Source organism: Nicotiana sylvestris, chromosome 5 (genome assembly GCF_000393655.2).
Source record: "Nicotiana sylvestris chromosome 5, ASM39365v2, whole genome shotgun sequence".
NCBI lineage: Eukaryota > Viridiplantae > Streptophyta > Magnoliopsida > Solanales > Solanaceae > Nicotiana > Nicotiana sylvestris.
The window spans coordinates 25,625,121-25,649,914 of NC_091061.1; the positions used below are offsets into that span (position 1 = coordinate 25,625,121).

A 24,794-nucleotide genomic window follows, 5' to 3' on the forward strand; every position below is an offset into this window, starting at 1 on the left:
AATTTCAACTGAAACTCATATCCCCAAATCTAAACCCATCAAATTGGACACCCAAATTATCCAAAAACTTGAAACTGTCAAACAATTGGATAACCAAATCATCCAGGAATTTGAGACGAAAACCGTAATTTCGATACTTTTATCATCAATCCAATCCCCGTTCACGTTTTTTCTTTTTCTTATCAATGAATAGATCTCTTTACTTGTATGACTTAGATGTCTCGTATTTCTCGAAAAAGTGATTCGATTGATGGGATTTGGTATGAGATCGATGATCTCGATGAGATTGATATTCCAATCTTTCTTCTTAGAACGTATTGATTTGACCCCATAAGCGGGACCAAGCATGTTGCCGCCAGAAGCAGAACCCCGTATTTCTTCTAGAGAATCTCCTAATTGTTCCAGAGCAACTAGAAAGAGATTCTTTAACCAGAAAGAATTCGGTTCAGATGTAGGATACCTATCCAGAAGTTTTCGCAAATAGTGGTTGTATTCATGGAGAAAGAACGGCGTTGAGAGAGAGAGAGTGGAGAAAATTCTGAAAGAATGCAGAGAAAAATAATACAAAGAGTATTTTATGGCTTAAGGGTAGGAGGTAACCATAAATAGATAGGCTATAAAAATCAAAAAGTAGCTAGAATATAATTTTTTAAAAGGGTATTTATTTAAAAGAAATAATGTATCAACCTTTGCTATAAAATGTAAAAATTACTTAATTGTTTACAGTACTTGGGCCCATCAACCCGGATCCCACATCATGGCACATTGACTATTTTTATTCATAACAGAATGTGAGAGATTTCCTCGATAGTTCTCGATGGAACAAATAGAATTTTACTCAGACATGGAAATACAATTCCCCTGTCTAGATTCCAGATATAGTCGATCGGACCTCGCATCTCCAAAGGACCTCTATTCTCAATTCATAATTCGAAAAATATAGAAATAATCAAATATATAATTATGGCGAATAGTGATGAAAAATTAGTACATTGTCATTTGTACTCTAAAGATCTAACGGTGATTTTTGGGACAAAAAAAGATGAGCAAGTTCACGGTATACGACGACAACAACAACAACAACAGACCCAGTGTAATTCCCACAAGGAGTCTAGGAGGATAGTATGTACGTAGACCTTACCTCAAGCTTCAAAAAGGCAGAAAAGCTGTTTCCGAAAGACCATCGGCTTAGGAAAAGGTAAAAGGAAGGGCAGCAACAAGTTCATGGTATAAATATAGTTTTATTTTTTTATAAAGCACTAGAGACGGAGACTAGTTTACATCACCAAGAATTAGTAAAGCACTCAGGTAAAGAGCATGTATCACCAATTCACCACGCATACACTTAACAAATATATTTGAATAGTTCAACCACTAGAACCCCATTTGGTTCAAATCCTAGATTGATAGCTTATGATCATAGGATACTTGCAGACGACAACAACAACAACTCAGTAAAATTCCACTAGTGGGGTTTGGGAAGGGTAGTGTGTACGCAGACCTTACCACTATCCCGAAGGGATAGAGAGGTTGTTTTCGAAAGACCCTCGGCTCAAGAAAAAAAAAAAAAGACAATATTAGTATCACCATTGAAATCATAGAAAAATAGGAACAACATGAAATCCGGAAGAAAGATGCAAAGCAAAGCAAAAACGATAGCTAGTAAATAGATCCTGCACTGAAAAGCGAAATAGTAAGACACAACGTTGTCACTATCTGTCTTAGACAAAAACCCTACTAGCCTAGTCTCACAAAGGTACGAAGTAAGGCAAGAATCAACTAACTTCTAACCTAGAACTCTAATACTCGACCTCCACATCTTCCTATCAAGTATCATATCCTCGGAAATATGAAGCCTCGTCATATCCAGTCAGATCACCTCTCCTCAATACTTCTTAAGCCGCCCTCTACCTCTTTTCGTGCCCTCCACAAAGAGCCGCTCATACTTCGGATAAATCTCCTAGAAATATTTCTGATCTCCTTTTGACTTCTCACTTCATGAATCCAATGCAACACAGCTGTTACAATCCTTAATCTGAGAGAGGAAGAGAAAGAAGGACGATTTCCACGAGAGGGGAAAATTTTTCATTAACTATATTACACAGCTTGCAGATATAACTTGAGCTTCTCATAGGTTGAAGCTCTATGTAAGTGAAAGTAAATATGGAAATCAACTAACAAAATGAATAGAAATTATCCAACTGCTATACAGTTGCTGACTTCCAAACAGATTTTCTTAAAAACTCTCTAGCTGCATCTTATCTCAACTTTGCTCACAGCAACTGCTTGAATTTTCACGAATCACATTATTCCAGCTTATTCCGAGAATACAATATTGCATATGCTGCGACCATACTTGGTGTACAATCAGAAAGTGGAACGCGCATCTCCCCCTAGGTTGAGCAACTAATGTTCATCTTTGGAGGTCTTAGCAGCTCAATAACCTCTTCGGCAGCATTAATTTGTTTTTCTCGAAGGTTGTCATCAAGTATTAAATCCCTGTGATTTTAAGATTCCCAAGGCATATTTAAGCCGTTTTTAAAGATTTACTGCATGTACTCTTACGCAAACAGAGGCAGACAAATGCTGCTCTCTGTTGTTCTTTTTTCTTGATTGGTTTGGTTTACTTTTGACAACCAGAAAACAACAAAACTACAAGGGACAAGGATCATTTAGTCGAAGCTTACTTGAGTAATGATGCCAATTTTGAAGGAGTGCAATCATGAAATAGAGCTTCAGGGATTATAGCTGAATCCAAAAGAATATTAGGAAGAGAGATGTATGGTATAATAGCTTTGTATCGTATAACTAATTCTGTCAGGAGATGGGCTCGATACGCAACAACACATGGCAGTCTTGCAAGCTGCACTTCCATCGCAACTGTACCAGAAGTACATAGTGCTACACTGCTTGCCTGCAGAAGAACAGTTCATGTTACCACATCCACCTTGAAACATGAGGCAACTTAATATATTCATGAATCATGAACCAGAAAAGTAAAGAACTGAGAATTATCTCCACATTGATTTAGTCATTCATAGGTATGTTACTTCTTTACGCAAAAGATGATTTAACAGCAGAAAAATTGTGGGCCATAGGCCATGTATATCCCCCTCAATAATTTTAAAAAAAAATACATTAAAGTTTCACTTTGTGATAAAAAATTGGATAAAAAGGAAAAACTAATTATAGTGACAAAGTGCAAAGCACACAATTCACATAAAATGCAAATACTAATAACTATATTTAGGAAGAGTCTTTTGGATAAAACAAAGATTTTCTGAAACAGATCTTGGAGTTACTGCTGGCACTTAAAAACATACCTATAGCTTGCCTAGTATCAAATCCACATAAAAAGTCTTGAATAACTGGAAAAAAAAATGAACAATTTGAAAGAAACTCGTAACAAGCATAAAGTACCATTTACTTGTTCTTGATTAATAAATAACTTCAGCAAATCTGCCAGGAGCTTAAAGGATATACCATCTATTATCAAGAACAAAACTAGAAGTAGAAAACATGGTAGCCAATTGGCAACCTCTAGTAGCAACGACTAGGTTTCCATCCTTGGAAATGAGATCCACAAGATCCAGACCAAGTGTCTGGCTCTTTCCTACTCACAATGTATCATACTCCCAACATTATGAGGAACAATTAAATACAAATAAAAGATAAAAAAGGGAAGCCCGGTGCACAAAACATCTCGCATTCACGCAGTGTCCGGGAAGGGCCGCACCGCACCCTAAGGGGTGTGATGTAGTCAGCTTACCCTAATGCAAGCATTAGTGGCTGCTTCCACGCCTTGAACCCGTGAACTATAGGACACACGGAGACAACTTTATCATCGCTCCAAGGCTCCCCTTCATAGATGCTAATTATCCATTGCAAGGCACGTTCATCGAGGTCTGTACCTTAAAAATACCGTCAAGGGACTAGCTCCATTTCCAGTTACACTCTTTTTCCAATTCATTGAGTCACTTCGACCACAGTATGTCCCAAACAGTTAATTCTTCCAGAATAATGAGCATTGAAACCTTTTCCTATTCCCCAAAAGTTCACAGCCGGAATAGGAAGCATAATTCTAGTCCAAGCTACATCACTTCAAAATGTAAAGATAAAAGAGTCAAGGCCTTACACTAAATGAATTGTATTTAATCTGGTGTGATCCTCCAGGAACCAATACAACAGATGATGGCCACTTACAAACAGCTTTATCAATGTAGTCTTCCACATGTTGATTAGGTGCCACATGAACTGCTGTTACCAAGTCCGGAAATGAACCTTTCAAATGTTCCAAAGTGCTTGAGAATATGGGGAACATTCGAGTAACCTCCTGTAATCTACTTCCAGGAAGCAAGGAAATGACTGGGGATCCTTCAAATTAAGCTAACAACACAATTAGAAAGTTGGCAAGGAGAAACAAAATTGATAGAATAGCACAGTCAACCGATAAAAAGGTAATAATATCCTCTCTTCTTTTCAGTAAGCCACTGAGAAGGAGACACAGAGATTTTGACAGATTGGAAGTAAATACAGAGAACACGATCTTGCATCATTAGATAACCGACAAATTACAGCAAAAGCATAGAAATAATATTTTCTTTTTGAAATGGTATAGAAAATATATATTGTTCATACAAACTGAAATTTTTTCACACCATAGTACTTTCATCACGGGTATGAAACTTGGCTATACTATGCACATATATAATCTATTATGATGCATCATATACTTTCTCACAATATATTAGTACAAGTTAACATACCTATTCCATGATCAGTTAGAAATGCTTCAGCATTTCCTTGAATTCTGTATCTTCTTTCTGTGGCATCCTTCACCTAAAATTGAATATTAGACAACATTACGCCATTACACTATATAAAATTATAATTTCACTGTTGCATTGGTAGAATAACTTTATTCCCCACTTGTTCATATTTCTTAGCATTTCTCTTCTCTTTGTTCCCCTGGTGGGATTCATCAGTGTATACAAAATGATTAATTAGGTGGGTTGTTAATTGACAAGACAAAAAAATTGCAATTTCAAAAGTTAAAAACAATACTTTAACGTGACGACAGCATTATCAAGGAATCACTCGATCCCACCAGGAAATTGCACAGAAATTCTTAGTGGATAGTTTCTTGACAGGAAAGAAATTTTATCACACTAATGAAATCATCACTTGGTAAATTGTTTCTTGGAAAGAAAGAATATCTGCATGCTCAAAAGCTAAAAATCCAGACACTGGTATATGAAGGCACTATTTGAAAGACGAAGTCTTTCATGTACCAAATGTAGAATAAAACACAAATCAAAATACTGATTTACCTGGAAATCCGAAATATCTTCAAGGGTGGGATGACCAACAAAGGTTGCTGCTAGGCCGTTTGATCTACAAACTTCTGCCTCAAACGGAAGAATGCATAACACATGATCCACAAACTGAAGAAGTCCTTGTAGTCTTGCTTCACCACCTTTCCAAGGCCAAAATGACGGTGATACATAATGGAAGTGCAAAGGGCTAACCATCCCCTGCTGAACACACGTAGCTGCAAAAAGTTATTCCCAGTGCACAAGGAAAACACGAGAAATCTCTTTCGAACTCACAAAAGCTACAGAGCGTTACCCCTCAAATGCTTTAAGAAACGGAAGGAGAATCCTTTAGAGTCTACAGTGAGTACGACATGAGGCCTAAAAGAAAGAGCTGCTTCTATAGTTTGTTTCAGCCTAACCTGTCATTTCAAAATTCAAATAAGGTCCAAATTTCATGCATGGATAATTATTAATTTTTACTTGGAAAAACTATAACTTGATTTTTAGTATGCAGAAAATTCAAAATAATTCATACTCTAAATTGATTAAGATATGGCAGCAACTCCCATATGCCCATTACTGCAATATCCTCTATTGGGAACAGAGTATTCAACCCTTGTTTACACATCATCTTCCTGATAAACATACACACCACAGAAAGAATAATGATAATTAAAGGAGTTGACAACTTGACTTAATTATAGCTGCTGCAACTTTTAACTAGTGAAAGCATATTAATAATTTCAAGTTTCAATTATAATTTTAAAAATATTACAAATAATTAGAAAAAAGGAGGGGGGGGGGGCAGATTACCCTCCAACACCAGCAAAACGGACAGGCAAAGGAGAAAGCTTTTCTAGAGAATTCATGACACGGGAACCAATGGTATCACCAGAAACCTCGCCGGCAACAATGAAGACCCTGAGTTCTGCATCTTTTGAAGCCAAATCAACTGCACTTTGACTTGAAACTGAGAATGTTCTTCTCATTTGCCGCATCAAGTTTAGGTTTGTTTCAGTATTCGCATTCCAAATTCTTCTAATAAACATATCTTGGTCTCCCTAAAACGAAAATACTACTTAATACGCAAAAAGAAAAGTTAGTGAAAACCTTATTTTGGAAAGTATTAAGTAGCAAATGAAATGGGAATTTCAGCAAAGCACTGAACTTGTAGTATCTTCTTTTTTGTGTGTGGAAAATGGCAGTCTCAACCAGCGCTCTCTCTCTTCTTTCCCTTTTTTCTTTTTTCCCACTCTTTCCTTTCTAATTTGATGATTCGGGTCGGTAAAATGAAGCGGACCAGATAGGGATCCGCGCCAAAAATTATTTATATATAATACCCGTAAAAAGGCATAACATGCAAAATGTATATTTATATATTTTTCGACTATTATTTGTACAGTATCATTATTCCCACCAAATAAGCTTGGGCGATTGATAGAAATAGCCTCAGGATTGACCTTAGCGGAATGTCTCCGATATTTGGGATATTTAAAAAATAACCTGACCCATACACAGTTATCGCTCTTCGGTATGTTCCTACATGATTGATAGAGTCTAAGCTATATTTACTCTACTTATTTGTTAAATTGTTCAACAAAATATGCCAGATTAACATAATTTTGTTCTTCATAGAATTTTTTCTATCGAATTGCTGGAGTTTATGCTATGTTTACTCCAACTATCTATTAAGTTGTTCATCAAAGTCTACTCGATTAGCATCTTTTTTTTTGTTGTTATTTTAACAAAGTGTTCTTTGAATTTACAACTTCAATTTCGATCAAAACACCCCAATTTTGCTCCAAATGGTCTTAAATTTGAAACGAAGCTTTTAACTACCAGCACACAAATCATAATCACCAATTTATTCAAATAACACCAAATCAAAAAGGCCTATTTTGTATTTTTTAATATTTTTAAGGTCCAATAATATAGTTTTGAAATTTTTACAGTAAATCAATAAATTAAAGTTTGAGCTAAAAGTCTAAGCATAAATTATCAACATTCAAATATTTTTAACAATAATGGATTATTACTCTTCACTTTATATTAACAAACAAGAACTTTAAGCTTTGAAATATTGAAGAACTATGGTGTTTAAGTAAAAAAAAAAATTGGGATATTTTGCTAAGACCGTAAAAAAAAAAAAAAAAGGGAACATTCTGTCAAGATCAATCCCCGTAAAGTGCAATTTTTTAAGGGAATCTTACAGAAATGACCCAAAAAAGTCCCAACTTACCAATTTATAGTCATTAATCGTGGACTTACCAAAACTAATCAAGCACATATCAATTAAAAACCCAAAGAAAAAAGGGTCTTTCTCTCAAAGAATCACACACAAAGATCTCCTTCCATATTTTTAAGCGCGATTAGTAACATTAGATGTAAGACGAAAAGGAAAATTCATGAATAAGATAGCAAATAAGGTGATGAAATACAAAAAAAAATATACAAGGTTCCAAAAATCTAAACAAAAAGAAATTTTTTCAATTGGTATGGTTGAGATTCATTGAAAACATATAGACGAGTCAATATATAAATTTTGAGGAAGATTGGAGGTGATTTTTACTGAATTAGTATCAAAATTCGTAGTTAAAATCGAGTTCAAAAAGTTCTTTTGCGACACTTGTATTACGCATGTATCACACACGCAGGTATACATGGATATATATACATGTGATACACATTTGATACAAATATAATATATATCTGATACACAAGTGATACATAGTGTGATACACGTGCCTTTTTTTCATGTTCATCTCCTACTTCGAATTTTCAATTTAAACCACCTTAAAAGTCCACCAAATCATCCCAAATCTGAGATTCAAGCTTCTTAAGATATATCATATCTATTCTAATAACACTCACTCAAAAGAAAATAAATATTTGACTTTTTGGCTACAAATAGCTAAGTGGCTAATATTAGTAATATTTTACGAATTGGCCAATTTTTCTAATAAACTACTTATAAATGGACATAAATGATATTTTTCTTTTTTTTAATAAGCTTAGCAGCCTATATTTTGGGCCCACTTTATAATTGACACTTAAATGGAAGAAATGACACCAGGTAGTCATTCGAGAAAGCTGCTATTTAAAAATTAGTTAATGTGTCATGTGTTCAATTTTTCAACTCAAATTTTAAGGACACAAATTCTGAAGTTAAGATTTTTAATTTAATTTTAAAAATAAAATAAATACTGGCTAAATCCTAAATAACAGCTTAAAAATTGTTATTTGTGCCCCCCTCGCCCCTCCCCCCTCCCCTTAATGGAAGGCTTAGCTGCTGCTGCTGCTGCTTACCATTTGCCCTCTTTGTAATTGTGATTGCAATTTGAAGCCCTTCTTTTTTATTCCTCCAACACACATATTTTGTCAAATATTCTGTATAAATTAAAGTAATAAAGTTTAGCTGCAAAGAACCCATAAAATAAATGAAAAATGACGAAGAATACTCCTTCGCCATAAAAACTACGTATTTAAGTTTACCCTCCCTTTGAGCAGGGTTTTGCATAATTTGGTAAATATCAAATTACCGTACTACGAACTTAAAATTTTGGTATTTGGTATTTGTTATTATAGTATTCGGTATGGTATTTGATTTAAATTTTTAAAAAAATGGTATTAGGTATGGTATTTGGTATTTTAAAATAAAATATCAAAATACCGATACTATACTGAAATATGTATTATATCATAACATACACATATTATTAATTATAACATAAATATAAAAAATCTAAAATTTTACTTCCATTTAGTCTCTAAGTTCATCAATTAATTCTAAGAAAGTAACAAGACATTTCTAATGATCAAATTTATTCCTTTATGTATAGTTTTCTCTCTCTGGGTTGATATTTCCTGATTTTGGACAAATTTTATCCACAAAGGTTTTTAGTTTTGTACTTTTGAGTACTTTAATTAGGTATATTATAGCCTACAACGCTAAGCACTAGTTAGTATTCAAAGTTACCGAATCGAATAAACCTAAATCGAAACCGAAAGGAGAAAAATCGAACCATACCGAATTTAATTATGCATGATATTGATATAGCATTTTAAAAAATCGAATACCAAAAATACAAAATTGAAATATCTAAATACGAACACCCCCTACCTTTGAGTAACCGAATCGAAAGACTGTTACTATATAGCTGTTGAATAAAAAGACCTCAGTCTAACGGAGACTTTGAACGGCTATATCGCATATGATCACCAGCTATGTTAGCTAAGCTTCTCTTTATGCTATTACCACCCTTCATTGTACATAAATACAAACCAAAAGTTAAATATGATGGTATGGAAGGAACCTCCCAATTAAATATACTTGTAAAAGAAATTTGATGGACCCATATTTTTCATTAACGCTTAAGTGAGAGGAGGCAAATTCTTGCCATTTTAGCCTGGAAAATCAATCTGGAAGAAGCTTAACGCAAATGAATCACTGACTTCAAAACGAAGAACATATTAATAATAAAACATAGAAAAACACCATCACCTCAAATGAAAAATAGGGAGAAATATTTTTCACATAAAAAGTATATTGTAACAGTAATGCATAAGAAATCAAAAGAAGTCCAAGCTTGTAAAATTCCAATTCCAAAGGAAAAATAATAAGGCTGATGCGAGTTTTGTATCATTCGTACTTTTTAAAGTATTTTCCGTATCTATATGCTCCTCAAGTTTTCTCAAATGAATTATTTAAATTTATAAGAATAAAAATGGGTCCAATAACAGTAGTGGACAAAGCCACACCTGATGATTCGTGCACTCTTACTATTCTGCAATTTCAAAAAAAAAAACAGTCTACCAAGCAGAGCAAAAATAAAATATATCAATAACATGTAACTGAAAATCATACCTTGCAGCTTTAGTGTGTGGATGACAGTAACACCAAATGGTGACCTTAAGTCTTGAATAATGGCCGCAGAGTAATCAAAGTAAGATAAATTGGCCTTTTTCTTGAAGATTCCTTGCTCAGTCGCTCCTAGAGATTTCACTGTCTGCAGCCAAAATAGGAGGAGGACACAACGATATACTCCCAATAAGGTGACTTAGACATATAATCAAATACCATGTATAGACATGTGATTTTTGACCATCCCCAAGATTTTTCATATTTTAGCACGAAAATATTTAGTTTAGACCTAATATAGTTATTTCAACTAATTTTGACTCTATTTGTTTTATTTTATCACAAAAAATAAAATTACAAAAAATATTTTCTCTTATTTAGCTAGTTAATATTTTTATCTAGTTACTTTTAATTTGTCTACTAAATTCAAAAATACAAAAATAATTCTAGGAATGTTATCTTAATGATTTTTCCATTTTAGTATGATATTTTGAAAATACCAAAAATAGTTTTGTTTTAACGGTCAGTCTTATTTTAATAGTTATTTTATTTAAGTAAATTAAGTAATAAATAAGGTAGTATTTTAGTCTCGTTCGCGGTGAGAGAATAAAACTTGGGTTTGAGCAACCCATTTTTAGGCCTAATTTTTAGATATAGCCCATAATCCCTCAAGCCCATAATCCCTAGGCCCATACCCTTTAACCTAAAAAAAACCCTATAAAATTAATCTAAAACCTATACACAAGGAGGGGGGACATCAGCCGCAAAAAACTCCCTCCTCTCAAAAACGAAAAGCAGCAGCCACCGTTCCCACCAGCACACCCCTAAACTTCAGGTGCAAACCCCCTCCCATACAAAACAGCAACGACCAGCCTTTGATCCACTAAACATAGCAGCTTCTCGCAAAAAAAAAAAAAGTCAATGTGAAACTTCCTTTTTTTCCTCCATGAAAGTTCAACCATGAAATCCCAACTCAAAACCATCATTGAAACTCCATTTCCGGCTATAGTAGTAACCTGAAAACACCATGGAAACCTACTGAAATGTCCAGCTCAAAACAGCCCTCACACCACCCCAAACCAGTCCCTGTTTTCTGCTAAAAGTGCAACAACATAACACTCAAAATTCAGCTGCAATAAGCCACATAAATCAGCCAGAAACTCAGCAAAAAGCAGCCCGAAAAACCTTGCGAAAAGCAGCTCGAAAATGCAGTAAAAGCTGTTGTTGAGTTCACCAAAAATAAAACGTTCTGTTCGAGGTCGCCGGAGTAGTTTCGCATTTAGAGGTTCCGATGTTGCTAGTTTCTTGTTCGATCTTTGTTTCGATAGTGGAGGTTTGTTTGGCTCGGATAGATATAAGTTTTTCAACTTCAAATTCATTTAATACAAAGGTCTGATTTTTGCCTCACTATGTTGCTAGTTTTGGATATCATTTTTTGCTTCTATCCATTGAAGTTGTTTGTTGAACCTAATGGTTCATTGGAGTGTCAATTTTTAAAGTGCCAGCTAATGCCTTTAAACTTTGTGAATAACATTGTAGATACGTTCTTAAATGCTATATGCTTTATTATGTCTTTGTTTTTAGTTCTTTTTATATCTCTTAGTATTTAATTGATCCTACTTTATCCTTAGTTTTTTCTATATTTGTTTTTTTTTTAATATAGGAGTAAAGGATATTGATTTCATGCATCCATTTTAAAGTATTAGATAATAGAGAAGAACATGAAGAACCATGATTGGACGGGTTTAGAGTTGACCGTTGAGTGGTTTGAAAATATATTATTTGGACTTTGATTTAAAATTTGGAAGATTTGGATCCTACTAATTCTAGGCTTCATTTGTTGGGCCTTAGGAGGTTGATATAGAAAACTTTTCCTCCCTAATTCTTGGCCTTGCAATAATCTCAAACTAGTTTAGGAAAATATATTATGAACATCTGTAGCTTGCTTTAAGTTGAGTGCAATCTTTTGAAATAATTTGAGGTGTGCCATTTTCATTAAATAACTCATGGCCCTCATTTAGTTAATTTTAACTCTTTAGAAATCGAGGTGCGCCATTAGTTGAATTTTCATGGCCCTCGCGAACTTGAAAGTGCGTAGTTGCTTTGGGCGCGTTATTTAAATTAATTTCCTTAAACTCGGGTGTGCATTTCATGTGACCCAACTCCAACTCTCAACAACGTTAAATAAAATGTGTCGTGGATCGCGGGTGCATTTCATGTGACGTGGTTCAAGGCGTGTTTTAAATAGCGTTGAATCTTCCTAAAAATAATTAAAAGCGGTTTAATAAGATAGAAATGCACATATGTTTTAAAACATGCAATTAAATTAGATAATTAAGCCAATTATAACAGTTGAGCGACCGTGCTAGAACCATGGAACTCAGGAATGCCTAACACCTTCTCCCGGATTAACAAAATTCCTTACCCGGATTTCTGTGTTCGCGGATTGTGAAACAGAGTCAGTCTTTTCCTCGATTCGGGATTTGAACCGGTGACTTGGGACACCATAAATCATCCCAAGTGGCGACTCTGAATTTAATAAATCAATAATCATATTTCGAATAATGTCACTTAAAGTGAAAAAACTCTCTTATACTACCTTCTGGTAGTGTAAAAAGGAGGTGTGACAGCTCTGGCGACTCTGCTGGGGATGAACCCAGAACTTTTGGTTCAGGGTTCAGAATTCGAGCTTAGAATAGCTATTATACTTGACTTTTATTTATTATCTGATTTTTTTACATGTTTGAGCCTTGTGCTAAATGCCGTTTTTTACCGTTTTAATATTGTTTGAACTGTATATAAATTGTTACGAAACCCTCTTCTCTCTGAGTCTTCTAAATCATCTGGGAAGTGTGCACTTCGTGTGACTTCTTTTGTGTTAGAGTCATATCCCAATTTTAGAACGAGGTACGGACAAGTTGCAAAGCCGGTGAAGCTTCTGTATTCCCGGTACGCTGCCCCCCCTCGACTCGAGCTGTACGCTCGGGTAAGCCAGGTCTAGAACAAATAAACCCAGTTTTTTAAACCTAGTATAACATAGCCTCATGCCGGATCACTAGTAGGAACACTTGTTTGCATCATGTGCAGTTTGACTTTGGGGACTCAACACAGGGGTTGAGTCCGTCTAAGATGGGTGTACCCAAAAATCAAAAGATCATCATGATGCATATTACGTGCTACTTGTGTATCTGTCTGTTTCGACTTGCATGTTGACTGGCTTCTAGAATAGGGAAAAAAAAGAGAAAAAAATCAAAATAAAAAAAGAAAAGAAAAGAAAAGAGAGCGAGAGGTAGGTATTTGAATTACCCTGAAATTCTCTTGAAATTTTGAAAAAACAAAAGAAAAGTCATTTCAAAATAAGTCATATTTTCTTTTATTCCGTTAAAACTGGGCGAACTACGCGGGTCTGATTCTCACCGGATGTGGGATACGTAGATAAACCTCATCGGTTCCGGCCCATAATTTTCAAAAAATCCAAAAATATTTTTCTTTACTTCCTCTCTAGAAAAGTCTTTTTTTTAGACCCCAATTTTCAAAAATCCAAAAATATTTTTCATTACTTGCTTCTTTAGAAAGCCTTTCTTTTAGACTCTAATTGTTTTTTAAAAAGAATATACAAAAATATTTTCTTTTAATTTCTTTCAAAAATTCAAAAATATTTGCATTCTTCTTTCAAAATTGAAAAGAAAATTCAAGATTTAAAAATATTTTTTTTGAAGTCTTTCTTTCATAATTTTAACATAAAATTCCAAAAATATTTTCCTTCTTCTTTAGAAGTTTTTCTTTCGAAATTCCAAAAAAAAACAACGAAATCAAGAAATATTATCTTTCTTCTTTATAAGTCTTTCTTTCGAAAAAATAAAATGAAAAATGCAGAATCCAAAAAAAGTTAGTTTATTTACTTTATTCATGATCTTTCCGAACTACGCAAGATCTGATTCATGTTACCACATGATACGTAGGCAACTCATATCAAGTTCGATCGAATTGTTTAAAGAAAGGGAAACAGAGAAAAAAAGAAAGAAAAACCAAAAAAAAAGAGAAAGTAAAGAAACAAAAAAAAAAGGAAAAAGAAAGTGAGTGTTTATTCTAACATGGTTGTTGTTTTGAAATAAAAGCTAGTCAAAGGTGGTCGGTTTGTTGGTTTGCAATAGCGAGTCACAAGAACAATCCAAGATCTCTCGGAAATAAAAGCATTTTCTCAACCAAGGGAATAAGCACCATTGTTGTTGATCCAAGGTCACGAAAAGGCAAGTTGGCGGTGAAAAATAAAAAATGGAGGTAAATGTGGGGTCGACTTTACCAGATTTGAGCAATAGGACATGGGCTGCTTGGGATGATTTTCAAATTTGAGTGTTGAATCCAAAGCAATTAAAATGATCAAATGTCGTGGTAATGTTGATGTGCGAATGTGTGGCTAAGATGTCGCTTAGTAACTAGAAAGTCACTCCTCATTTAGCCATGGTAGCTTATTTTGTCGTCTTTTCTTCTTCTTTTTGTGTTATCGGACTCTGCTATCCTTTATTCAATAAAAAACAGTCAATTATTTTGTGTCCATTTTGTGCATAGTTCTTTTCACGCTAGTTTTAGTGACATGACATGCATACAGAATTTTCGGTCAGATCTTAAAAAATTAATTTAAGCTTGAATAGGATAAGTGAGAACAAGACACTTTTGGAAGATGAATAAAGACATGAAACATCTGGAAAATAAGCATGAGCCAAGTTTATATGGAACCAAAGCAGTCATGCTCATGGAAGTTAAGGATCTCTACCTTTTGAATTATTTGAGAAGATCGGGCTTAAGGATAATCGGATGGGCTGAAGTCTATTTAGCACTAAGAGATAGAAAGTGTTTTCAATAGAAGGTGTATTCCAGACAACTTAAAATGGATCAGTTAGTGGAAAAATGCATCTTCTATATCAAGACAAAATCCAAGAAAAGTCACCCAAATTGACAAGGGTCATTCACAACGAGGAAAGTATTGCTCATACAACTTTACACTGAAAAAGACCCAAGAAGTCAAGCATGTTCATCAATGACGTGATCGCGAAAAAATACTATAATTGGCGTTCTCGAGGCTGGGAGGCCCTTTTTCTCCTATCCAAACACTTTATACCCTTTGTTACCCCTTTTGAGCCTGTGTTATTTTCTTTGACTACCCCTTTTGGAATCAAGTTTAGAGTCAAAAAAATGAAAAAGAAAAAAATCTATGTCCCAAGAGTACAAACTGGGGCAATTCTTAGAAAGTTCAGAAAAAAATAAAAAAGAAGAAAAGATTTGTCAAAGGTCCACGCCCTAAAAAATAGGAGCTGGGGCAACTTGTTTTGAAAACAAAAGAAAAAAAGAAAAGGAAAAAAAAGAGAAAAAAGAAAAAAGAAAAAGAGAAACAGAAAGAAAGATGAAAAAAATAGTTAGGTCAGATGTTTGAACTACGTTAGACCTGATTCCTTAAAAAAGGATACGTAGGCAGCCTCACGGTCCGGTCCAACCAAATAAGAATTTAGAAAAAAAAGAAAAATATAGAAAAAATAGAAAAATCCAAAAAATCCTCAGCATCTGAAACTGGGGCAAAGATTTTATTTCATTTTTGAAAGAGTCGATTCTAAGAGTTATAAGTCTACAACCCCTCATTTTGAGTTTATTTTGAGTCTTCATGCCGACCTTTCTTTCCAACCCTATCCAAAAGCCTTCCAAATAAAGACCTCCCAATATGCCTTCAAGAATGCCAAAAGATGCATGCAATGAGCAACAGTTGTCACACGACGTAGAAAATCGTCGAGTTGCTCACAAAAGAAGGAAAGAAAAAGAAAAAGAAAAATGAGAGAGTCTTATTAGTGAAAACTCTCACGGGCACTGTAAGACGACGGTAAGCAGAGATGAATAAATGAGAGAGACTTGTTGGTGAAAACCCCTCAGGGCACCATTAGTCGAAAGTGAGTCGTGAAGCTGATGCAAAGGATTGGCACGGATAGGCCCGACTTCAAAGGTCATAAGAATAGTAAAAGGGAAGAGTGAATTAGTTTGATAGATCGTCCACTAAGTCCAAAATGCATGTCATGAGCATTAAGGCTAGTTTATGAAAAAAAAGAAAAAAAAACTCTTCCTTCTGTCCTTCCGACAGGGGCATTTTTTGTTAATACTTGTTTCTTTGCATCATTTGTGTCCTCCACTCTGAGTCAGTCCTTGTTAAAACAAGCAAGAAAAGATTTCAAAATCTGCTACCAGCTTTTTAGTTGCACAAAGTGAATTTGGGCAGCACACTCAGTTGTTACTGTTAACATACCTTGAGGATTCATGCAAAGGTTTCCCCCAAAAAAGACTCTCATCAGCCTACTTGACGCAAGCAAAGATGACTGGTGATTCTCTCTGACAGACAAATTGCTCAAAACGCAGGAAGTCATTCAAGATATCAGAAAAGGTCACCTAAGCAAAAATCTCCAGTTGGGATAAGGCTGCTACGCCACAAATACAAATGGTACTAGGTGTGAAACAATTAGAGTTGATGCAGAGCAAAAGTTTCTTGAAACCGACTCAAGCTGACCGAGCAAAAGCCAAGCTGCTCAAGATATCAAGGCCACAAACCGACCACCGCCTTTTAAAATTGACAAAATTTGCTTTGTTTGACACAGGAATAAAGCAGTGCAAGGAAAGTGATTAAAAAAACAAAAAAAAACGAAAAGAGAAGAAAAGAAAAGAAGAGAAGAGCCGACAAAGGGAAGTTTCTCAAAACTTTGCCTTTATTTGTCTTGCTATTGTGCATAAAATCTTGCCATTGATCTTCATATTTTTTTCCCCTAGGATAAAAAGTCATAGTCTCATGGATCTTCTCCCAATAAAATCTTAGTCTGATGAATCTTTCTCCTAAGATAGAAGACCTAGTCTGATGAACTTTCTCCTAGGATAGAAATCTTAGTCTGATGAATCTTTCTCCTAAGATACAAAAAAAAAAGATCTAGTCTGATGAACTTTCTCCTAGAATTAAAATCTTAGTCTGACGAATTTTTCTCCTAAGATAGAAAACCTAGTTTGATGAACTTTCTCCTAGGATCAAAATCTTAGTTTGATGAATTTTTCTCCTAAGATAGAAGACCTAGTCTGATGAACTTTCTCCTAGGATAGAAATCTTAGTCTGATGAATCTTTCTCCTAAGATAAGAAAACCTAGTCTGATGAATTTTCTCCTAGGATCAAAATCTTAGTCTGATGAATCTTTCTCCTAAGATACAAAAATAGACCTAGTCTGATGAATTTTCTCCTAGGATCTTAATCTTAGTCTGATGAATTTTTCTCCTAAGATAGAAAACCTAGTCTGATGAACTTTCTCCTAGGATAGAAATCTTAGTCTGATGAACTTTCTCCTAGAATAGAAAACCTAGTGTGATGAACTTTCTCTTAGGATAGAAATCTTAGTCTGATGAATCTTTCTCCTAAGATAGAAAACCTAGTTTGATGAATTTTCTCCTAGGATAAATGTCTTAGTCGGATGAATCTTTCTCCTAAGATACCAACAAAAAAAAAAGAGAAAAAGGACCTAGTCTGATGAATTTTCTCCTAGGATTAATGTCTTAGTCTGATGAATCTTTCTCCTAAGATAGAAAACCTAGTCTGACGAATTTTCTCCTAGGATATTTTGAAAAAAAAGAAGTCTGAATTTGAAAAAAAGGGGGTCATTTTTTTAGTTTTCTTAAGATTATCAATGTTTAGTTTTCCTGAAATCAGGGGGCCCCGCCTGGAGAATAGGGTCAGTCTTTACTCTAGTTAAGCTTAGTTTATATTTTTCCTAGTCTATTCTTTAGTTTACTCTCATCATTGCATCAATAGTACAAGTGGTTTACAATTTTGCTAACAACTCACAAATCTTCCTAGTGCAAACTGGGGCAGAAAAATTTTCTTTTGTTTTGTCTGTTTTGTTGTAATCAGGCGCCCACCTGGAGAACAAGGGAGGACACTCAAGTTTCTAGGGAAAACAGTGTTGAAGGAAGACAGTTCAAGTCTCAGGGGAAAATGGTTCAAGGTGCAAGAAAAAATAGTGTCAAGTAACAAGAGAAGACGGTTCAAGTTCAGCAATCAGGCGCCCACCTGAAAAAAAGGGGGAATTCAATTCAGAATGCAATTCAGGTCAGCAACAAAAGAAGCTCGCGTCAAAAATGCGAGTCAGCAGTCCGAGATGATCAACAGAAGTTAGTCACAATCCAAAATAAAAAGAAGAAAAAAACAAAAAGAAAGACAAGAAGTTAATCCAAATACAGAAGTTAATGAAAGATGTGAGCTGTTCAAGACATGGCTGAGGTCACAAGCTCTGCATGTCCCGTCTTGATTTGAAAAAGCTGAAGAAGATTGAACCAACACATGCAGCTAACAAGCATCAAGATTCAGATTAGAGTCCGTATGAAGAAGCAACCAAGACTCAAGATCAAGCTTCAGAAGACTCGTAGATAGGAATCTTGTAACTCGTAGCTGATAGACTTAGATAATCTTTTTCATTTTTGATTTTGATGTAATAATGGGACCGTAGACCGGAACCTCGATGGCACCTCAATTGGCTCTCCACCTCGGCATACTCTATCATCTCACTCACTTCTGAACTACACGTGGCATGATTCCTTTATAGACAAGGATATGTAGGCAGCTCAGATAACCAGGGTCTCGATCACATTCCCCTTTTCTCTTAGTTTTGGTCTCCTTAAATAAGGGTCGCGTCAAAAAACCCGTCTAGTCGTTCTTTGTCTGAAAATACTTCGTGTTTCCAGTCAAAGAGGGGCAGCTGTAGACATGTGATTTTTTACCCTCCCCAAGATTTTTCATATTTTAGCACGAAAATATTTAGTTTAGGCCTAATATAGTTATTTCAACTAATTTTGACTCTATTTGCTTTATTTTATCACAAAAAATAAAAATTACAAAAAATATTTTCTCTTATTTAGCTAGTTAATATTTTTATTTAGTTACTTTTAATTTGTTTACTAAATTCAAAAATACAAAAATAATTCTAGGAATGTTATCTTAATGATTTTTCCATTTTAGTATGATATTTTGAAAATACCAAAAATAGTTTTGTTTTAACGGTCAGTTTTATTTTAATAGTTATTTTATTTAAGTAAATTAATTAATAAAAAAAGGTAGTATTTTAGTCTCGTTCGCGGTGAGAGAATAAAACTTGGGCTCGAACAACCCATTTTTAGGACTAATTTTTAGACATAACCCATAATTTCCCAAACCCATAATCCCTAGGCTCATACCCTTTAACCTAAAAAATCCTATAAAACTAATCTAAAACCTATACACAAGGAGGGGGGGACATCAGCCGCAAAAAACTCCCTCCTCTCAAAAACGAAAAGCAGCAACCACCGTTCCCACCAGCACACCCCTAAACTTCAGGTGTAGACCCCCTCCCATACAAAACAGCAATGACCAACCTTTGATCCACTAAACATAGCAGCTTCTCGCTAAAAAAAAATGTGAAACTTCCTTTTTTTTTCCTCCATGAAAGTTCAGCCATGAAATCCCAACTCAAAACCATCATTGAAACTCCATTTCCGGCTATAGTAGTAACCTGAAAACACCATGGAAACCTGTTGAAATGTCCAGCTCAAAACAGCCCTCACACCACCCCAAACCAATCCATGTTTTATGCTAAAAGTGCAACAAGATAACACTCAAAATTCAGCTGCAATAAGCCACAAAAATCAGCCAGAAACTCAGCAAAAAGCAGCCCGAAAAACCTTGTGAAAAGCAGCTCGAAAACGCAGTAAAAGCTGTTGTTGAGTTCACCAAAAATAAAACGTTCTGTTCGAGGTCGCCGTAGTAGTTTCGCATTCCGAGGTTCCGGTGTTGCTAGTTTCTTGTTCGATCTTCGTTCCGATAGTGGAGGTTTGTTTGGCTCGAATAGATGTAAGTTTTTCAACTTCAAATTCATTTAATACAAAGGTCTGATTTTTGCCTCACTATGTTGCTAGTTTTGGATATCATTTTTTGCTTCTATCCATTGAAGTTGTTTGTTGAACCTAATGGTTCATTGGAGTGTCAATTTTTAAAGTGCCAGCTAATGCTTTTAAACTTTGTGAATAACATTGTAGATACATTCTTAAATGCTATGTGCTTTATCATGTCTTTGTTTTTAGTTCTTTTTATATCTCTTAGTATTTAATTGATCCTACTTTATCCTTAGTTTTTTCTATATTTGTTTTTTTTTAAATATAGGAGTAAAGGATATTGATTTCATGCATCCATTTTAAAGTATTAGATAATAGAGAAGAACTTGAAGAACCATGATTGGACGGGTTTAGAGTTGACCATTGAGTGGTTTGAAAATATATTATTTGGACTTTGATTTAAAATTTGAAAGATTTGGATCCTACTAATTCTAGGCTTCATTTGTTGGGATGTAGGAGGTTGATATAGAAAACTTTTCCTCCCTAATTCTTGGCCTTGCAATAATCTCAAACTAGTTTAGGAAAATATATTATGAACATCCGTAGCTTGCTTTAAGTTGAGTGCAATCTTTTGAAATAATTTGAGGTGTGCCATTTTCATTAAATAACTCAAGGCCCTCATTTAGTTAATTTTAACTCTTTAGAAATCGAGGTGTGCCATTAGTTGAATTTCCATGGCCCTCGCGAACTTGAAAGTGCGTAGTTGCTTTGGGCGCGCTATTTAAATTAATTTCCTTAAACTCGGGTGTGCATTTCATGTGACCCAACTCCAACTCTCAACAACGTTAAATAAAATGTGTCGTGGATCGCGGGTGCATTTCATGTGACGTGGTTCAAGGCGTGTTTTAAATAGCGTTGAATCTTCCTAAAAATAATTAAAAGCGGTTTAATAAGATAGAAATGCACATAGGTTTTAAAACATGTAATTAAATTAGATAATTGAGCCAATTATAATAGTTGAGCGACTGTGCTAGAACCACGAAACTCGGAAATGCCTAACACCTTCTCCCGGATTAACAAAATTTCTTTACCCGGATTTCTGTGTTCGCGGATTGTGAAACAGATCAGTCTTTTCCTCGATTCGGGATTTGAACCAGTGAGTTGGGACACCATAAATCATCCCAAGTGGCGACTCTGAATTTAATAAATAAATAATCTTATTTCGAATAATGTCACTTAAAGTGAAAAAACTCCCTTATACTACCTTCTGGTAGTGTAAAAATGAGGTGTGACAGCTCTGGCGACTCTGCTGGGGATGAACCCAGAAATTTTGGTTCAGGGTTCAGAATTCGAGCTTACAATAGCTGTTATACTTGACTTTTATTTATTATATGATTTTTTTACATGTTTGAGCCTTGTGCTAAATGCCGCTTTTTACCGCTTTAATATTGTTTGAACTGTATATAAATTGTTACGAAACCCTCTTCTCTCTGAGTCTTCTAAATCATCTGAGAAGTGTGCACTTCGTGTGACTTCTTTTATGTTAGAGTCATATCCCAATTTTAGAACGAGGTACAGACAAGTTGCAAAGCCGGTGAAGCTTCTGTATTCCCGGTACGCTGCCCCCCCTCGGCTTGAGTTGTCTGCTCGGGTAAGCCAGGTCTAGAACAAATAAGCCCAGGTTTTTAAACCTAGTATAACATAGCCTCATACCGTATCACTAGTAGGAACGCTTGTTTGCATCATGTGCAGTTTGACTTTGGGGACTCAACACAGGGTTGAGTCCGTCTAAGATGGGTGTACCCAAAAATCAAAAGACCATCATGATGCATCTTACGTGCTACTTGTGTATCTGTCTGTTTCGGCTTGCATCTTGACTAGCTTCTAGAATAGGGAAAGAAAATTTAAAAAAAGAGAAAAAATCAAAATAAAAAAAAAAGAAAAAGAAAAGAGAGCGAGAGGTAGGTATTTGAATTACCCTGAAATTCTCTTGAAACTTTGAAGAAGAAAAAATAGAAAAGTCATTTCAAAATAAGTCATATTTTCTTTTGTTCCGTCAAAACTGGGCGAACTACGCGGGTCTGATTCTCACCGGATGTGAGATACGTAGACAAATCTCATCGGTTCCGGCCCATAATTTTCAAAAAATCCAAAAATATTTTCCTTTACTTACTCTCTAGAAAAGTCTTTTTTTAGACCCCAATTTTCAAAAATCCAAAAATATTTTCTATTACTTGCTTCTTTAGAAAGCCTTTCTTTTAGACTCTAATTATTTTTTAAAAAAAATATACAAAAATATTTTCTTTTAATTTCTTTCAAAAATCCAAAAATATTTTCATTCTTCTTTCAAAATTGAAAAGAAAATTCAAGATTTAAAAATATTTTTTTAGAAGTCTTTCTTTCATAATTTTAACATAAAATTTCAAAAATTCCAAAAATATTTTCCTTCTTCTTTAGAAGTTTTTCTTTCGAAATTCCAAAAAAAAAAAGACAACGAAATCAAGAAATATTCTCTTTCTTCTTTATAAGTCTTTCTTTCGAAAAAATAAAATGAAAAATGCAGAATCCAAAAAAAAGTTAGTTTATTTACTTTATTCATGATCTTTTCGAACTACGCAAGATCTGATTCATGTTCCCACATGATACGTAGGCAACCCACATCAGGTTCGATCGAATTGTTTAAAAAAAAGGGAAAAAGAAAAAGAGAGAAAAAAAGAAAGAAAAACCAAAAAAAAAGAGAAAGTAAAGAAACAAAAAAAAAAGGAAAAAGAAAGTGAGTGTTTATTCTAACATGGTTGTTGTTTTGAAATAAAAGCTAGTCAAAGGTGGTCGGTTTGTTGGTTTGCAATAGCGAGTCACAAGAACAATCCAAGATCTCTCGGAAATAAAAGCATTTTCTCAACCAAGGGAATAAGCACCATTGTTGTTGATCCAAGGTCACGAAAAGGCAAGTTGGCGGTGAAAAATAAAAAATGGAGGTAAATGTGGGGTCGACTTTACCAGATTTGAGCAATAGGACATGGGCTTCTTGGGATGATTGTCAAATTTGAGTGTTGAATCCAAAACAATTAAAATGGTCAAATGTCGTGGTAATGTTGATGTGCGAATGTGTGGCTAAGATGTCGCTTAGTAACTGGAAGGTCACTCCTCATTTAGCTATGGTAGCTTATTTTGTCGTCTTTTCTTCTTCTTTTTGTGTTATCCGACTCTGCTATCCTTTATTCAATAAAAAAAGGTCAATCATTTTGTGTCCATTTTGTGCATAGTTCTTTTCACGCTAGTTTTAGTGACATGACATGCATACGGAATTTTTGGCCAGATCTTAAAAAATTGATTTAAGCTTGAATTAGATAAGTGAGAACAAGACACTTTTGGAAGATGAATAAAGACATGAAACATTTAGAAAATAAGCATGAGCCAAGTTTACATGGAACCAAAGCAGTCATGCTCATGGAAGTTAAGAATCTCTACCTTTTGAATTATTTGAGAAGATCGGGCTTAATGATAATCGGATGGGCTGAAGTCTATTTAGCACTAAGAGATAGAAAGTGTTTTCAATAGAAGGTGTATTCCAGACAACTTAAAATGGATCAGTTAGTGGCAAAATACATCTTCTACATCAAGACAAAATCCAAGAAAAGTCACCCAAATTGACAAGGGTCATTCACAACGAGGAAAGTATTGCTCATACAACTTTACACTGAAAAAGACCCAAGAAGTCAAGCATGTTCATCAATGACGTGATCGCGAAAAAATACTATAATTGGCGTTCTCGAGGCTGGGAGGCCCTTTTTCTCCTATCCAAACACTTTATACCCTTTGTTACCCCTTTTCAGCCTGTGTTATTTTCTTTGACTACCCTCTTTTGGAATCAAGTTTAGAGTCAAAAAAACGAAAAAGAAAAAAATCTATGTCCCAAGAGTACAAACTGGGGCAATTCTTAGAAAGTTCAGAAAAAAATAAAAAAGAAGAAAAGATTTGTCAAAGGTCCACGCCCTAAAAAATAGGAGCTGGGGCAACTTGTTTTGAAAACAAAAGAAAAAAAGAAAAGGAAAAAAAGAGAAAAAAGAAAAAAGAAAAAGAGAAACAGAAAGAAAGATGAAAAAAATAGTTAGGTCAGATGTTTGAACTACGTTAGACCTGATTCCTTAAAAAAGGATACGTAGGCAGCCTCACGGTCCGGTCCAACCAAATAAGAATTTAGAAAAAAAAGAAAAAAATAGAAAAAATAGAAAAATCCAAAAAATCCTCAGCATCTGAAACTGGGGCAAAGATTTTATTTCATTTTTGAAAGAGTCGATTCTAAGAGTTATAAGTCTACAACCCCTCATTTTGAGTTTATTTTGAGTCTTCATGCCGACCTTTCTTTCCAACCCTATCCAAAAGCCTTCCAAATAAAGACCTCCCAATATGCCTTCAAGAATGCCAAGAGATGCATGCAATGAGCAACAGTTGTCACACGACGTAGAAAATCGTCGAGTTGCTCACAAAAGAAGGAAAGAAAAAGAAAAAGAAAAATGAGAGAGTCTTATTAGTGAAAACTCTCACGGGCACTGTAAGACGACGGTAAGCAGAGATGAATAAATGAGAGAGACTTGTTGGTGAAAACCCCTCAGGGCACCATTAGTCGAAAGTGAGTCGTGAAGCTGATGCAAAGGATTGGCACGGATAGGCCCGACTTCAAAGGTCATAAGAATAGTAAAAGGGAAGAGTGAATTAGTTTGATAGATCGTCCACTAAGTCCAAA

General features: G+C 34.8%; 1 protein-coding gene across 3 annotated transcripts; it reads right to left on the minus strand.

The window, feature by feature from the left end:
- Positions 1 to 2,062: 2,062 nt before the first annotated feature.
- Positions 2,063 to 6,574, minus strand: LOC104237400 (probable lipid-A-disaccharide synthase, mitochondrial). 3 transcript variants are annotated; one of them, XM_009791554.2, is made up of 8 exons: positions 6,129 to 6,574; positions 5,851 to 5,950; positions 5,629 to 5,734; positions 5,331 to 5,551; positions 4,767 to 4,839; positions 4,136 to 4,374; positions 2,688 to 2,914; positions 2,063 to 2,499 (listed from the first exon to the last, which is right to left on the minus strand). In XM_009791554.2, exons 1-8 carry the CDS (start codon positions 6,362 to 6,364, stop codon positions 2,394 to 2,396), a joined length of 1,308 nt encoding a protein of 435 aa, XP_009789856.1. In that variant the 5' UTR covers positions 6,365 to 6,574; the 3' UTR covers positions 2,063 to 2,393. The 3 variants fall into 3 exon arrangements, 1 of the variants encoding a protein (XP_009789856.1); XR_011407521.1 differs by lacking the exon at positions 2,063 to 2,499 and adding an exon at positions 3,770 to 4,099 and having other exon boundaries at positions 2,825 to 2,914; positions 4,204 to 4,374; XR_713622.2 differs by lacking the exon at positions 2,063 to 2,499 and adding an exon at positions 3,912 to 4,099 and having other exon boundaries at positions 2,827 to 2,914; positions 4,204 to 4,374.
- Positions 6,575 to 24,794: the final 18,220 nt, after the last annotated feature.

What these genes read in the sequence shown, in the direction of transcription:
- LOC104237400 (XM_009791554.2), bottom strand. Translation starts at nt 6,364, where the DNA reads ATGTTTATTAGAAGAATTTGGAATGCGAATACTGAAACAAACCTAAAC. An exon ending in AAGATATTTCGGATTTCCAG is followed by an intron (nt 4,840 to 5,330) that starts GTAAATCAGTAT and finishes ATTCAATTTTAG; the next exon opens with GTGAAGGATGCCACAGAAAG. An exon ending in TTAAATACAATTCATTTAGT is followed by an intron (nt 2,915 to 4,135) that starts GTAAGGCCTTGA and finishes GTTCTTCTGCAG; the next exon opens with GCAAGCAGTGTAGCACTATG.